At 40.4% G+C, this 15,649-nt stretch overlaps 1 protein-coding gene and 1 long non-coding RNA gene across 2 annotated transcripts in view; one reads left to right on the top strand and one right to left on the bottom strand.

Moving 5' to 3' along the window:
• The window catches only part of LMX1B (LIM homeobox transcription factor 1 beta), a 128,652-nt gene that overhangs the window by 14,613 nt on the left and 98,390 nt on the right, over positions 1–15,649 (bottom strand). Inside the window, exon 3 of the mRNA XM_084650007.1 lies at positions 1,964–2,196. Coding sequence (XP_084506133.1) covers positions 1,964–2,196 — 233 coding nt within the window. The remainder of the gene's footprint in view (positions 1–1,963; positions 2,197–15,649) is intronic.
• Positions 1–15,649, top strand: part of LOC311532019 — a 144,163-nt gene that overhangs the window by 91,038 nt on the left and 37,476 nt on the right. The gene's annotated exons all lie outside the window — the stretch shown is intronic.

Genomic DNA, 15,649 nt, shown 5'->3' with positions numbered 1-15,649 from the left:
TTTGTCACCTGCCCCATTACACTGCTGATAGTGGAATACCAGAAGCAGAGATGAGAGAATGGAAATGTCTTTGTAAAAGATGGGCTAATCTAGCCCAGGAACAAAATGCTGGGCTTGAGAACAGTTACTCATGTAGCCGGGAAGGAGGGTTCCCTCGTTTACAGCATGAAGTTCTCTGGCCTGTGCTATGGAGGAGCTAATAACGGGTGATCATCCAGGTCCCTTCTGGCCTTAACATCAATGAACTGATGAGAAGAAACTGAAATGCCCAAATCTCTCTTTTTGCAGGGTGGGCACCATTGCCCTGCGAAGCAGGATGGGGTACGGGATCACTCATTTTATTCCAATTCAAGTACTGTTTCTTTGGTCAAAACTGATCTGTTTTTAGGTCTGGGACAGTTACTCACCTCCAAACCAGAAGGGTTGGAATAATTCTCATGATGTTTTTTTTTATGAAAAGGAAGACAGATTGGAACTCAGCATTTACCTGTCACTTGTCCCCCATCTATATTTCCCCTGTAACTTGTGTTTATCTCCTACAACTTTAAAACTGGCAGGAAGTACAGCTTCTGGAAGTGTCTGCATGGCGAGTGAGCTCTGTGTGACAGAAGTTACTAAACTAAATGTTATGACTCTAGGTGGCAATATTTGGTGGCAAAATGACTCTAGGTGGCAAAATTCCCAGTCTGGATTATTTTTTTTTATCTTTTACGTTAACCCTCTGTCCTGCCTTGATCTGCTCCAGGACTTTCTTAGTATCAGAGCGAACAACTCAGGCCGTACTACCACAGTGGTTCTCAACCAGGGGTACGCAGAGGTCTTCCAGCAGGTACGCCGGCTCATCCAGAGATTTGCCTAGTTTTACAAGAGGCTACATAAAAAGCACTAGCGAAGTCAGGACAAACTCAAATTTCATACGGACAATGACTGGTTTATACTGCTCTATATACTCTACACTGAAATGTAAGTATGGTATTTATATTCCAATCTATTTATTTTATAATTACATGGTGAAAATGAGAACGTACGCAATGTTTCAGTAACAGTGCGGCAGTGACACTTTTGTATTTGTATGTCTGATTTTGTAAACAAGTAGTTTTTAAGTGAGGTGTAGCATTGGGGTGCACAAGACAAGTCAGAGCCCTGAAAGGGGTACAGTCGTCTGGAAAGGTTGAGACCCACTGACCTAGCAGACACAAAGCCACTGCTTTTGCTACACACATTTCACAACTGGAATGCCAAGTTCAGCATTCAGTTTCCTTCAAGTCCCTGACATTTCAATATTGCATTTGTGCCTTTTCTGAGTGTTCCCACTTGTGACTGGCAGAGAGACACTTAGAGAACTCTGGGAAATTACATCACTTCTTGAAGTCTATTTTGCAAACCAGCTCCGTGTATTCCTCATGCCATAGTGCTTGTATAACACACCCTGTATGTATGTGCATGTACAGCGAGTTGTCTATACTCAGGTAGGAAATATGGGTGTATGATACAACCCCAATCTGTTATTTAAAGGGATGGAAAGACTCCCATTGACAACATTAGGCTTTGGGCAGGCCCCGGGTAACCCAAACCAGACAGATTTACCCATTCTTGGTTTTATACAACAATATCACTTATTTGGATCTCAGCAACTTGTAAATTATTCTTGTCCTCTACTAAGATGGTAAGGACAATGAGTAATGGCCGGAACCTAAGAAAGGAAAGATCTAAACTAGATATTTGGGGATAGCTCTTAACAGACAGTGCAATAATTCCCAAAGGCAAAGGGGTCAAGGCACCAGCACAATGGAGTCTGAAAGAAAGAGCACCTATGAGTGGTCTACAAAATCAGATGGAATGGTTGGCCTCTGTGGTCTCTTCTTCCACCGCCTGTGAGTCTATGGTTCAGGATGGATCTGACTTTTCCATCCGCTTTGCCTGTCCATAACTATCAATTGGAACAGGTGCAAGAAGAGCTCACCTGAGTCTGAGTCATCGGGGCTCACTGAGCTGAGCAAGTCTTTTTCTTTTTCATAGTCACTTTTGCAGAGCAACTGTCCTTCCTTCAGAACAAACTCATCTCCTTTCCTCAGCTGCCGCTCACAGACACAGCAACTGAAGCAGCTTAAGTGGTAAACACATTCCAAGGCTCTCATCACAAACTCTGTCGGGGCAATCTTTTCCATGCAGCCGCTGCACTTAGCAGCAAATAGCCTGTGAGAAGGAAAGGGAGGAAGGGGAAATGTCAGAACATGTACCGTCTTTATTTCAACATGAAAAATAGGTTGAGATTTTAATGGAACGGAAGATCAGCTGGCCGCATGGCGTTGCACGTTAGGAGACTTATAGCAACTGGTGAACCTCAGTAACTCCAGGGGGACCCAACTTATTCTGAACCCGTTTGGTCTAGAAATCTCCTGAGCTCTAGTTTCCTCGTGAGATTTCCAGGGCATCTTTGGTTTGGTTGGGTTGGAAATACCAAAAGAGCAGCCTCTGTCTCAATATGTTATTGTTCCTCCATCAGGGGATGAAACCAAGAATTCCAGAGGCACAAGAGAAAAGGGGAACAAAGTTACTTAATCTCTCCGAAAGCTCTAACAAATTCAGTTCAGTTCAACCTTTGGAGAAAGATTTGAGTCAAACCTGAGGCTACCCAAACTAATTTTCTGATACCTAACTCAGAATCTGTTGTTCTGTAGCGATTTTGTAACTATACTGTCCTAGTACAATTATTGCTGTGGAGGATAACAAATAAGCATTGAACCAAGAAAGGGAACCTTAGTGTGTGGGAGGAGGGGCATTATTGTTTGGGCAAGATGTGTGGAAGAACACGAGTGTTCCTTGGGCTGTCGAGTCATTTCCAGACTAACCTGTTTCAGAGGAGGTAGTTTACCTTTTGGAAGGATGTGAAACCCCCTCTGGCACCTCCAGAGGTACACAGCGTGTGACCTGCTAAACCATCGCCATAATCACAGACTCCAGAATACTCACTACATTTAATGGAACTCTCATAACGCCCCCAACTCTCATCAATTGTTGATTTTCGAAGGTGACGCTTGAATCATTTCATTTAGTTTTATTTTGATTCTCTAATAGCAGTTGGGAAGCTCCCCCAGTGAGCTTGCAGGAAAGGTGCTGTTCCAAATAATGGTGAGTGATTAATTAATTTCCTGTAACATATAATGTGCTTGATGCTTCTAGATTTTATCATCATTTCATGGCAATACATAGAAATGCAAGGTAAAATCTTGTAATATATACATGTTTCCAAGGCAATGAGCAGCACTTATGTATTTGTATAGTGGATATGCTCTGCTCTCCTTACAGGGAAAAGAAAAATATGTCCTTAGTTTTTTTTTCTCTTTGTTTTTCAAAATGACCACCTTTTGGTTAACAGTCAAATGGACTCCATTTCAGGGTGCATGCCCTATTGTGGCTGCTAGATATGTGCCTCATAGGCCTTCATTTTGTCTCAGCTGAGGAAATACAGCAAAATGGCAGTTACTAGTTCTTTAGTGAAAAAAGTGGGCTGAGCGTGTGGACAAGGCAGTAGAGAACTTTAGCATGCCCGTATATTGTACATGCCTCAAAAACCAGCCAACAAGCTTCTTTTTGGATACATAATGAACTAAGCCAATTAAATGGAATCTGATGTCCCAAGAGCCTCTGGGACACCTCCAGTAAATACAGCCATTTCATTTCCTACAGTACATGGGATTTTCCTACAGCTATTTTTGCTCTGACTAGTCTGACTAGTCTAGTGCAGGGTCCTGCACTTAGACGGAAGAACCCAATGCACAGCTACAGACTAGGGACCGAATGGCTAGGCAGCAGTTCTGCGGAAAAGGACCTAGGGGTGACAGTGGACGAGAAGCTGGATATGAGTCAGCAGTGTGCCCTTGTTGCCAAGAAGGCCAATGGCATTTTGGGATGTATAAGTAGGGGCATAGCCAGCAGATCGAGGGACGTGATCGTCCCCCTCTATTCGACATTGGTGAGGCCTCATCTGGAGTACTGTGTCCAGTTTTGGGCCCCACACTACAAGAAGGATGTGGATAAATTGGAGAGAGTCCAGCGAAGGGCAACAAAAATGATTAGGGGTCTGGAACACATGAGTTATGAGGAGAGGCTGAGGGAGCTGGGATTGTTTAGTCTGCAGAAGAGAAGAATGAGGGGGGATTTGATAGCTGCTTTCAACTACCTGAAAGGGGGTTCCAAAGAGGATGGCTCTAGACTGTTCTCAATGGTAGCAGATGACAGAACGAGGAGTAATGGTCTCAAGTTGCAGTGGGGGAGGTTTAGATTGGACATTAGGAAAAACTTTTTCACTAAGAGGGTGGTGAAACACTGGAATGCGTTACCTTGGGAGGTGGTAGAATCTCCTTCCTTAGAGGTTTTTAAGGTCAGGCTTGACAAAGCCCTGGCTGGAATGATTTAACTGGGAATTGGTCCTGCTTCGAGCAGGGGGTTGGACTAGATGACCTTCTGGGGTCCCTTCCAACCCTGATATTCTATGATTCTTATTTGCATCACCTGAAAGTGAGAACAGGCGTTCGCATGGCACTTTTGTAGTCAGCGTTGCAAGGTATTTACGTGCCAGATATGCTAAACATTCGTATACCTCTTCATGCTTCAGCTACTATTCCAGAGGACATGCTTCCATGCTGATGATGCTCTTTAAAAAAATAATGCATTAATTAAATTTGTGACTGAACTCCTTGGGGGAGGATAGTATGTCTCCTGCTCTGTTTTACCCACATTTTGCTTCATGTTCTAGCAGTCTCGGATGATGACCCAGCACATGTTCTTAACACTTTCACAGGCGATTTGACAAAACACAAAGAAGATACCAATGTGAGATTTTGAAAAATAGCTACAGCACTCGACCCAAGGTTTAAGAATCTGAAGTGCCTTCCAAAATCTGAGAGGGACAAGGTGTGGAGCATGCTTTCAGAAGTCTTAAAATAGCAACACTCCAATGCAGAAACTACAGGACCTGAACCACCAAAAAAAGAAAATCAAACTTCGGCTGGTGGTATCTGACTCAGATGATGAAAATGAACGTGCGTCGATCCATTTTGCTTTGGATCGTTATCGAGCAGAACCCATCATCAGCATGGGTAAAGCATGAAGGGACATATGAATCTTTAGCGCATCTGGCATGTAAATATTTTGCGACACTGGCTACAACAGTGCCATGCGAACGCTTGTTCTCACTTTCAGGTGATGTTGTAAACAAGAAGCAGTCAGCATTATCTCCTGTAAATTGTAACCAAACTTGTTTGTCTGAGCGACTGGCTGAACAAGAAGTAGGACTGAGTGGACTTGAGGGCTCTAAAATTTTACATTGTTTTATTTTTGAATGTAGGGTTTTTTTGTACATAATTCTACATTTGTAAGTTCAACTTTCATGATAAAGAGATTACACTATGGTATTTGTATAAGCTGAATTGAAAAATACTATTTCTTTTGTTTTTTACAGTGCAAATATTTGTAATAAAAATAAATATAAAGTGAGCACTGTACCTTTGTATTCTGTGTTGTAAATTGAAATCAATATATTTGAAAATGTAGAAAACATCGAAAAATATTTAAATAAATAGTATCTATTATTGTTTAACAGTGCGATTAATCATGATTAATTTTTTAATCGCTTGACAGCTTTAATTAAAAGACAAGGAGCAAACAGTTCTAGCCACTTTTAAAAAGTCGCTTTCATTTAACTGTTTAAACGTGTTTGGCTCAGTTTACTTAATCTTGTATCTTTTGTCTGAAGAGTTGTTGTGATGGAACAGGCTTAAAGAAGCTGAAGATTAGCCAGTCTGGGGTGAAGGCATCTGACTCCTCTCACTTGCATCCGTTCATTCACACCATTGTGACAGTGAACCTGTGTTCGTTTCAGTACAACTCAATGGATGGATACAAGGAGGGATGGGACCAGCCCAACAGGTGGGAACAGCCTCTAACAGGCTCTAGATAGATCAGCTTCTCAAGGGGGAAATTTCAGCCTCTGCAGTCTCAACATTCCTGACTTCATTTGCATTTCAAATCCATGCTGTTGTTTCAAGTGATCTTTAAAAGGGACTTTAGCTAGTGGCCGCAGTCCTGTGACTCCGGGGAGGAGGATCCTTTAAAAAGGTTCCTTGCTGCTGCAGCTATGATAGTACAGAATGAAACTCGGCGAGACGGCTGCGCTGTTAATGAAATGCATGTTTTGAATTACTGATGCATTCGAACCCTTTCTATGGGCAGCTTCAGTATAAACACAAAGGGCCTGGCCCAAAAGAATCCCATGAAGGCAGGTCACAACAACTGCACCCAGTCTCTGAGGGGATAGGGATAGGGACGCTCTTCTTGTCTGGATGGAGACTAGCATCTAGTCAAACCTGTCTGAGCCAAACCTCTCCGTGTTGCAGAACGGTCCCTGAGCTCCCTGTGACAAAACGCTAAGATGGTAATTCTGGGCTAAGGGGATTCCAGGTGAAAAGTGCTGGACGCAGGCAGGGAAAGGGGAAGTGACCGCATGTGCTAAAGGCACAGTGATGGAGCCCAATGGGACAGAGAAGGGAGCTTTCCTTGCTGACAGGGCTTGAGCCGGTGGGTCTTAGCTGTGGTTTTGCAATTGGAATAGTCGATGTGTAGTTTTGGCCCTTTGTGTTCCAGGCTAATAGGACGGGTGCATATTTTGTAAATAAACAAAACACACTAGTCTGTGCCACTAATTTCTCTCCCAATGGGAAATGGACTCACTAGAAAGACATGAAATCTACCACCACCCAGTGGAAGCAGAAACAATAACGTAACTTGATGTACAAAAGAGCATCTCAATAACACACGTATGATCCAGAGCTCCCTTGCTCTGTAGTTTGTGAACTGTAAATAAGAATGTGTATAAAATAACCTTCATTCTTTCTAAATGCACACATAGAAATGATCAAGTTTCCCTTCCCCCTCTGTTGTACTTGCAGTGCATTGTTTGCCTGACTGCCACCTTCTGTGTTTCCATGCCTTGTGAAGTGGTTTGATATTCTTCAGGGTGCAGAGCGCTTTATAATGTAAAATGTAAAATTAAATGTAAACGTTATTTACAGGTAACTCGCTGTGCCCAGAGAGACAGTGTTTCTGTGGTAACATTGTCACTGGTGGTCTTTTCATTGTAATGAGTCACAGACAGACTAATATGATACTAATTCATTCAGTTTACCAATTACATAGATTTGTATTTGTGTTTCACATTACTGTGTGGACGTCACACCTTCTCTTACATTTACCCTTGGAAATATAAAACATGCCATCACCCACCCGCAGACATTCTCAACTTGTGATGCATGTATAGCAATCTATACACACAAACTGCAGTGAATCACATTTAATTCTGGGATTATGAAGATTTCATTATATTTATCTGATAGAGTGTTTGTAGGTTTTTCAACTCCCAGAGAGTAACCCAGGGTTATGTACGGTTTTTGCACAAGGCAGTCTCACAACAGGAAACTAATCTTGACAAATGACCAGACTTTGATATCTCTGATCTAAAACACTGCTCATTAGACTGCTCATTTGATAAACGAATGGTAATAAACCTGTTGAGAAACCGAGGATAGCAGGAATACTTTACAGATCACCCTACATAGGTTTCAATCACAGCAATAAATCTGAGGAGTGACGGGTGGATGTTCGGAGCTGAGACAAAGAGTATGCCCCACACGAACCACATTTGGAGGAATGGTTCTTTCGCCTTGCCATACATTTTACAAATAATTTGCATAACTGACTTTTTACCCCCATTGCTGATTATCTCCAGCTCTCTCAAGTTAACATCAAACCTCAAAACCCTTGGACTTGTTAAAGTATGCAGAGAGTGGGAATCAAATGCCTTTATTAGAAGCCCCAGGAAATCTCTGACTCCTAAGCACAACGAAAACATTCCAAAGAAAATTGTTCAAAGAAGAGAAAAGCAGAACAAGAAAACCTTGTTTTGAATCAATGACTGCAAGAGTTTTATAAATAAGTTCTGTTGCCTGGACAATTCGGAAAGACAACTCAATCGTTCTGGTTTTTTTCTGAGTGTGTTTTCATCTATGCCTGAAACATGTCGGGGATTTAGCTGACCTAAAGCTTGGAACAATAGACTGTTTTGCTCATTTGAGTATTGGTACTAATCACTGTGAAACAACCTTACTGTATTAGAAAGAAAAATACACGCTGCATTTGAAAATGGCTGCACTTATCAAATTAATGGAATATACATTCTGGGGACAACGAAATGCCTGAGACATGTGGCCCTGTCTTTAAACAGTAGATGAAAATGTTCACCAGCGGAAATGGCCGTTAAGGTTTTATATGTTAGGATATCCCTGTGAAGTCAGGCTGATTCAGTAATCCTTACAAACACAGCCACAGTTATATGATCCATTGTGCTTTCCTGCATAGGGCAGAACCATCTGGTGTTTAATATGTACAACTGATTTATTATCTCTAGCGTAGTTATCTTGCTTTAAATTTGACCCTGCTCGGCTCCTGAGAATCACTGTTCTGCTGTTTACTCTTATCACGTCCTAACAACCTGCCCTTTCTTTACCTTTCTGTTGCTTCACCAGAGCCCTTAATTTCCTTCTGTTTGTGGGCAAATAGATTTTAATAGTTTTATTATAACTAATTTATTATGAGCTGAGAGATCTCAATGTGCAGTGTAAAATTTGCTGTTCAAATTAAGTGTGGTTCAAGAGGTTTTTTAAACAGGATAGAATTATAAAAATAGACTATCAGTCAATTTGTTTATTTACAGGACCTCTGCAATGAAGCAATAAATAGGAAGTTATTAAGACATTTGATGTACGCAAGATGACAGATGCTGCTGTCTGACTATCAGGGACTTTAAATTATTTTCCTTTCGGTGTAATTCTGACATTCTCTGTTAGAAAAAAATGTAACAGCTATCTAAGCTTTTGTTTATGTAATAATTATGCAAAGATTATAGTCACTGGTTTTGGTAAATATTGTAAACAACCTTTAACTCTGACACTTTGGTGTATTGACAATGATTTTTGCATGTCATTGAAATCATGGGTATAGGTCCATGCCAACTGACCATGTACTTGGTATTCATATCATATGGTACAAAATATGTCAGAACTGAAGTAGGATAGGCTTTTCACAACAACTGAATTTTATTAAGAGAGAAACTAAATGTCTAATGATATTTCATAGTATAGCTCTGCTACTCATACTTCAGCCATACACTATATACAGCTTAGAATGGCGGAAACACCACATATGGTTCAGCAGAACTTCAAAAAAATGTCATGTCCTCTGGATTATGGCTGCATATAGAAAAGGAAAGACTGCTGTTTGGTTACATTAAATTCAAATATTCAAAATATCCCCATTGTGCCAAAGCAAAACTGAAATGCTAGAGTTTATGGCTTGGGAAAAAAATTAACAATTCATTTTAAGAAATATTGGAACATTTCAAATTTCCCTTCAGAAAAAAATAATTACTTATTTTGCTGAAGGCAATTTCAAAACTAAAGTTGCAGTAAAATGAAGCCATTTCACTTTCTTGAAGAACCAATAAAGTCTGCATAAAAATTAAAAGTTTATGAAAAAGTAACCCTTCTGCAAGAGGCTAACAAAAATTCATCTTTTTATATAGCAAAAATTGAAAACAGCATTTGCTAACCCACCCCCTTAGTTATGATTGTAGATAAGACTACCACTTGTAGATGAACACTAATGTTAAAAGCTATGAACTGGTTAAGAATTTGAAAGTGGAAGGCAGCTTGGGTGAAAGTGATCATGATTCTAAGGAATGGTAGGAGGGAGAACAGCAAAATAAATGCAATGGGTTTCAAGAAGAAAGACTTTAGCAAATTCAGGGAGTTGGTAAGTAAGATCCCATGGGAAGCAAGTCTAAGGGGAAAAACAATAGAAGACAGTTGGTAGTTTTCACAGAGACATTATTAAGGGCACAAGAGGAGACTATCCCACTGCATAGGAAAGATAGGAAGCATGGCAAGAGACCACGCTGGCTTAACCAGGAGATCTTCAATGATCTAAAAATCAAAAAAGAGTACTACAAAAAGTGGAAAATAGGTCAGATTACAAAGGATGAATATAAACAAATAACACAAAATTAGACAAAAAATTTTTGTAGGGATAAAACTAGAAAGGCCAAGGCACAAAACGAGATCAAACTAGCTAGAGACATAAAGGGTAACAAGAAAACCTTCTACAAATACATTAGAAGCAAGAACAAGACTAAGGACAGGGTAGGCCTGTTACTCAATGGGGGGAGGGGGGGAAAAAATAACAGAAAACTTGGAAAGGGCAGAGGTGCTTAATGACTTCTTTGTTTCAGTTTTCACGAAGAAGGTTGGTGGTGATTGGACGTCTAACGTAGTGAATGCCCATGAAAATGAGGCGGGATCAGAAGAGGCTAAAAAAGTTAAAAATTACTTGGACAAATAAGATGTCTTCAAGTCACCGGGGCCTGAAGAAAAGCATCCTAGAATACTCAAGGAGCCAACAGAGTAGATATCTGAGCCCTTGATGATTATCTTAGAGAAGTCATGGAAGATGGGAGAGGTTCCAGAAGACTGGAAAAGGGCAAATATAGTGCCCATATATAAAAAGGAAAATAAGCACAACCCAGGGAATTACAGACCCATCAGCTTAACTTCTGTACCCAGAAAGATAATGGAGCAAATAATTAAGCAATCAGTTTGCAAACAACTAGAAGATATAAGGTGATAGCTTTCTCTGACAGGGTAACAAGCCTTGTGGATGCGGGGGGGAAGCAGTAAAGTGGTATATCTTGATTTTAGTAAAGCTTTTGATACTGTTCCACATGACCTTCTCATAAATAAACGAGGGAAATGCAATCTATATGGAGCTACTATAAGATGTAAAACTGGTTGGTAAACCGTTCCCAGAGAGCAATCATCAGTGGTTCACCATCAAGCTGGAAGGGCATAACGGGTGGGGTCCCACAGGGATCAGTTCTGGGTTCTGTTCTGTTCAATATCTTCATCAATGATTTAGATAATGGAAGAGAGAGTACACTTATAAAGTCTGCGGATTATACCAAACTGGGAGGGGTTGCAAGGGCTTTGGAGGATAGAATTAAAATTCAAAATGATCTGGACAAACTGGAGAAATGGTCTAAAGTAAATAGGATGAAATTCAATAAGGACAAATGCAAAGTACTCCACTTAGGAAGGAACAATCAGTTGCACACATACAAAATGGGAAATGCCGGCCTAGGAAGGAAAACTGCGGAAAGGGATCTGGGGGTCATAGTGGACCACAAGCTAAATATGAGTCAACAGTGTAACGCTGTTGCAAAGAAAGCAAACATCATTCTGGGATGTGTTAGCAGGAGCGTTGGAAAGCAAGACACGAGAAATAATTCTTCTGCTCTACTCCATGCTGATTAGGCCTCAACTGGAGTATTGCGTCCAGTTCTGGGCGCCACATTTCAGGAAAGATGTCGGCAAATTGGAGAGAGTCCAGAGAAGAGCAACAAAAACCATTAAAGGTCTAGAAAACATGACCCATGAGGAAAGATTGAAAAACTTGTGTTTGTTTAGTCTGGAAAAGAGAAGACTGAGAGGGGACATGATAACAGTTTTCAAGTACATAAAAGGTTGTTACAAGGAGGAGGAAGAAAAATTGTTTTTCTTAACCTCTGAGGACAGGGCAAGAAGCAATGGGTTTAAATTGCAGCAAGGGCGGTTTAGGTTGGACATTAGGAAAAACTTCCTAACTGTCAGGGTGGTTAAGCCCTGGAATAAATTACCCAGGGAGGTTGTAGAATCTCCATCATTGGAGATTTTTAAGAGCAGGTTGGACAAACACCTATCAGGGATGGTCTAGATAATTAGTCCTGCCGTGAGTGCAGGAGACTGGACTAGATGACCTCTTGAGGTCCCTTCCAGTTCTATGATTCTATGTTCCAGTATGTTTTTGAAGTGTACATCTGAGTAATTGTTTGTAGCACATCTTAACAGTAATCTGATGTTCTTTTTCTTACCAACACCAAACTTATTTGTGCTGTCTTAAGGACCTTATTATTTGCTTGGCAATGCCACCTAATGTAAAAGGATATATAAAATAATAATAAAAGGTAGCACGATGTCACATGATGGGTGAAATCCTGGCCCCACTGAAGAAAATGGGAATTTTGTTTGCCATTGACTTTAGTGGAGTCATGAGTTTACCCAATGACTCTGCTCCCCGAATACAGGTGCTCTTTCAGAACATGGGATCTTATGATATATGGAAACTGACTTGCATCACCACTAGAAGACACAGAAACATTATCTATCATGGGATTGGAACCTGTCCCCTTTGAAGTCAATGGCAAAACTCCCTTTAGCATCAGTGAGAGCAGCATTGGACCCATTGTTAAGATTGTAAATTCTTTGGGGCGGGAACTGTGTTTTTGCATGTGTCCGCACAGATGTAGCACAATGGGTCTCCCACCCTCACTCAGGCAGCTTGCCACCACTGTCATATAAATAATAAATACTAAGACTATCCCATTTTCTCTGGTTTAGTTTTTCTACAGAAAATATATATATATTTAAAGAACAACTGGAAGTGAACACACAACTGCTGTCAAGTCTTGGATTGACAGCCCTGGAGCCTGCAGTTGTGTTTTTCTCCACAGTGCAGGTACCTCATGATTGGCAGCAGCCCATATACCTCAGCCCTGATCTGGCATGACCATTTTTAGGAGTGAAAGGAGAGTTCCAATCTTGTGCCCATTCAATCTGTGGCTTCTTTGCTAAAATGGCCAATAAGGATGTCATAAAATCCACCCTCATAACTGGATTTAATTGAGATGGACACTTGTCAACTAGGAGCTGGACTGCGACCCCGAACTCATTTCACATGGGCTGCCAGACAGCGATCAGATGGTAACAGCGGTCTACCACCACACTTGGGGCTGGGGTCAAATATGTGACCTTGACATAAGAAAAGCCCTGTAAACTGTGATTCAGCAAAGTCTTTGTGCACATGCGTAATTTTAAGCCTGTACATTCTTTCAGTGATTTTAACAAGACTCACATGCCGAATCACAGATATAACTTTTTAGTTCATTATATTTTCCACAGCTCTACAGTACCAGGGAAATGTAAAGTGCTTTGGAGCTTCTTGCTTCAAGTAGAACATGGCAAATGGATTTTTTTCTCTGTTTAATTTTCACACCCTAATTGACCACTTTGTTCTGGTGTCTTCCATCACTGTCACACAGTTTTATTTTATGACATCGTTTCCTTACAACACTTGATGGAAAAATTTATGAACAATCAAATTATTGCTGCTAGAAGGGAATTAAAACAATTTTTCATTTACAAAGTCACTGATATTGCTCCACTGTGCTCCACCTTTGGGAATCCAATTGCTCTTCCAAGCTACTCCCATTCCTCTTTATAGCACGGCAATTGCACTGTACAGATTATGGCTGCAATTTTCTCCTAATCTGTTCTGGAGCGTGGAAAGTGTTATAAAAGTTAAGAGCACCAATTGAATTCATAAAGTCATGGCTGCAATTAAAAAGCCTAATGGATTAACAAGATGTGATGATTTTGTTAGAACTATACTTCCAGGCCGTGTAAATCTTTCTGAAATAGCATTATTTTGTCCATGGATTCAAAAAAAATATTTGAAACACAGACATGTGGTGTTATCCCTTTTGTATTACTCCAAAACATATCAATGTGCCATAAAAGCACAGTGCACAATGAGCAGTCTGCATACTGCAGGAACTCTGCAGAATGAGGAGGATCCAACCCCCCACCCCCTCCAAAACGCCATTTATTCCATTTTTACTTTTCTGGACTTGTACTCAACTCTTTATGTATACTGAGCTAAATTCACCCTCCCTTTCCACCTGTGCAATGCCATTGATTTCAAGTGGGTTACATGGCTAACACCCTGAGCAGAATTTGGTGCACTACATCACAAGCCAGTCTTTTCACGTAAGGCTTGTTTTGCTTCCAAAGTACTGAATATTAATGAGTCTGACTAGTAGTCTTATCACTCTAATACACTAAATGGCATTCCGAAATTACAATTTCCTGTGAATTTCCATTGCTAACAATATTGCAAATTTCTCTGCTAATATCACTTTTATATGGAAATTCACTATAAGGGCCCTAGAAGCAGGGAAAGTATGTGTTCATGATTCAGTGCTTTGGCCTTCACTTGTAAAGAAAAAAAATCACCCATCAATGCAATTTAGATTTAAATGATAAATTATTTCTTGGCAGGCAAGAATGACTTAAGGAAAGAATTTATACAGGTCCTTTCCTCTCAACTATAAACATTAAAAAGCAAAAGCAAAATAACTTCCTGTGCCTGCTGCAGGGATGCTGTACAAGAGATTGTGCCCAAACCCATCAGCACAGCCAATTTAGCAACTGATTTGCAAGGAAAAGATACCTTAGTCCTGTGGTGTTAATGTCTTTGCAGTGGGGGGTCTATTGCCAGCTTCTCCAAACTCATCAACACAATCTATTATTAATACCCCTACAAAGGCTTTGTAGTACCATTATTGCATAGAGGCAGTGAAAGCTCCATGGTGTAATCTGTTATCTATATTGCAAAAACATGTGAAATAAAACAAACCACAGACACTTTATAAACAAAATGTTTCATCTGCTATATCGCTCTGCATCCCCTATATATAAAACAGTAGGGTGCAGGACAGGCGTGCAGAGAGATTTGCTGTTAGAGGCAGAGATGACTTTTTTATTATTATTTTTAAGAAACTTTTCTTAATTTGTTGTTGTTTGGCAAGGTCTTTAACCTGACTGGAACTTTGTGCTTCTCACTCTGTGCTTCACTCACTTGGAAAAGTTCAAATCTTTGTCAAATTTTTCCCATTTGATTTGCATTGGAAAGGTTTTCAGAAGAAGAAAGTATCACCTAGGAAAAATCCTCGGGGATGAAATTTCACTGTCTTCACTCGGGGTGATTCTCCAAAGCTGCTGAGCCCAATAAATACTGGGACTGGAGGCCCCTCGCTGCCTCACAGCATATTGCAGGATTGGATCCACAGTCCCTGCCTAGGCAAAGCTAAAGCAAAGTGTTAACTTCAGTGGAAGCTTTGCATGGGTAATGACTGCAGGATTTGTCCTGTAAGCAACAAAGAAAACAAATGAGAGCGCTTATGGCATTCTCTTAACGGCAGTTACTACTTTGGGAATCATTCAAGAAATGTAACAGAGTGTAGAGTTGGCACTTTTCTTTTAATAATGATCCAAACAGCAATGCTTGTAGATGGAAATTCCAGAATTACCCTTGATCTACTCTGCAGAGATGGAACTCCATGAGCAATATGCCTTAGTAACAAAAACAAAAAACCAAAACCGCTGTTTTAGTTTGGAATAGACAGATTGTGGCAGAGATGGGTAGATTTTGTATACTTGCAGTATGCGCTTGCAGTCCAATAAGAACCAAAATAATGTTAAGACACAAGACTGTGTCTTATTTCCCAAATGCCCTGTTATTTTCTTTGTCAGTTGAAAATAAATTGTTCTTTTGTAGTAGTTTCTCTTTTCAGCCAGACTGTCAGCTATTATTTTTCTATTTCCTCTTTTTGTCACTTTGCATTATTTTTGGTGCTGTAATTCCTATTTGTTCCCACTCCTATCTT

The sequence above is a fragment of the Lepidochelys olivacea genome, assembly GCF_965140295.1.
Source record: "Lepidochelys olivacea isolate rLepOli2 genome assembly, chromosome: 16".
NCBI classification, from domain to species: Eukaryota; Metazoa; Chordata; order Testudines; family Cheloniidae; genus Lepidochelys; species Lepidochelys olivacea.
This window is presented reverse-complemented; position numbering and strand designations above follow the sequence as displayed.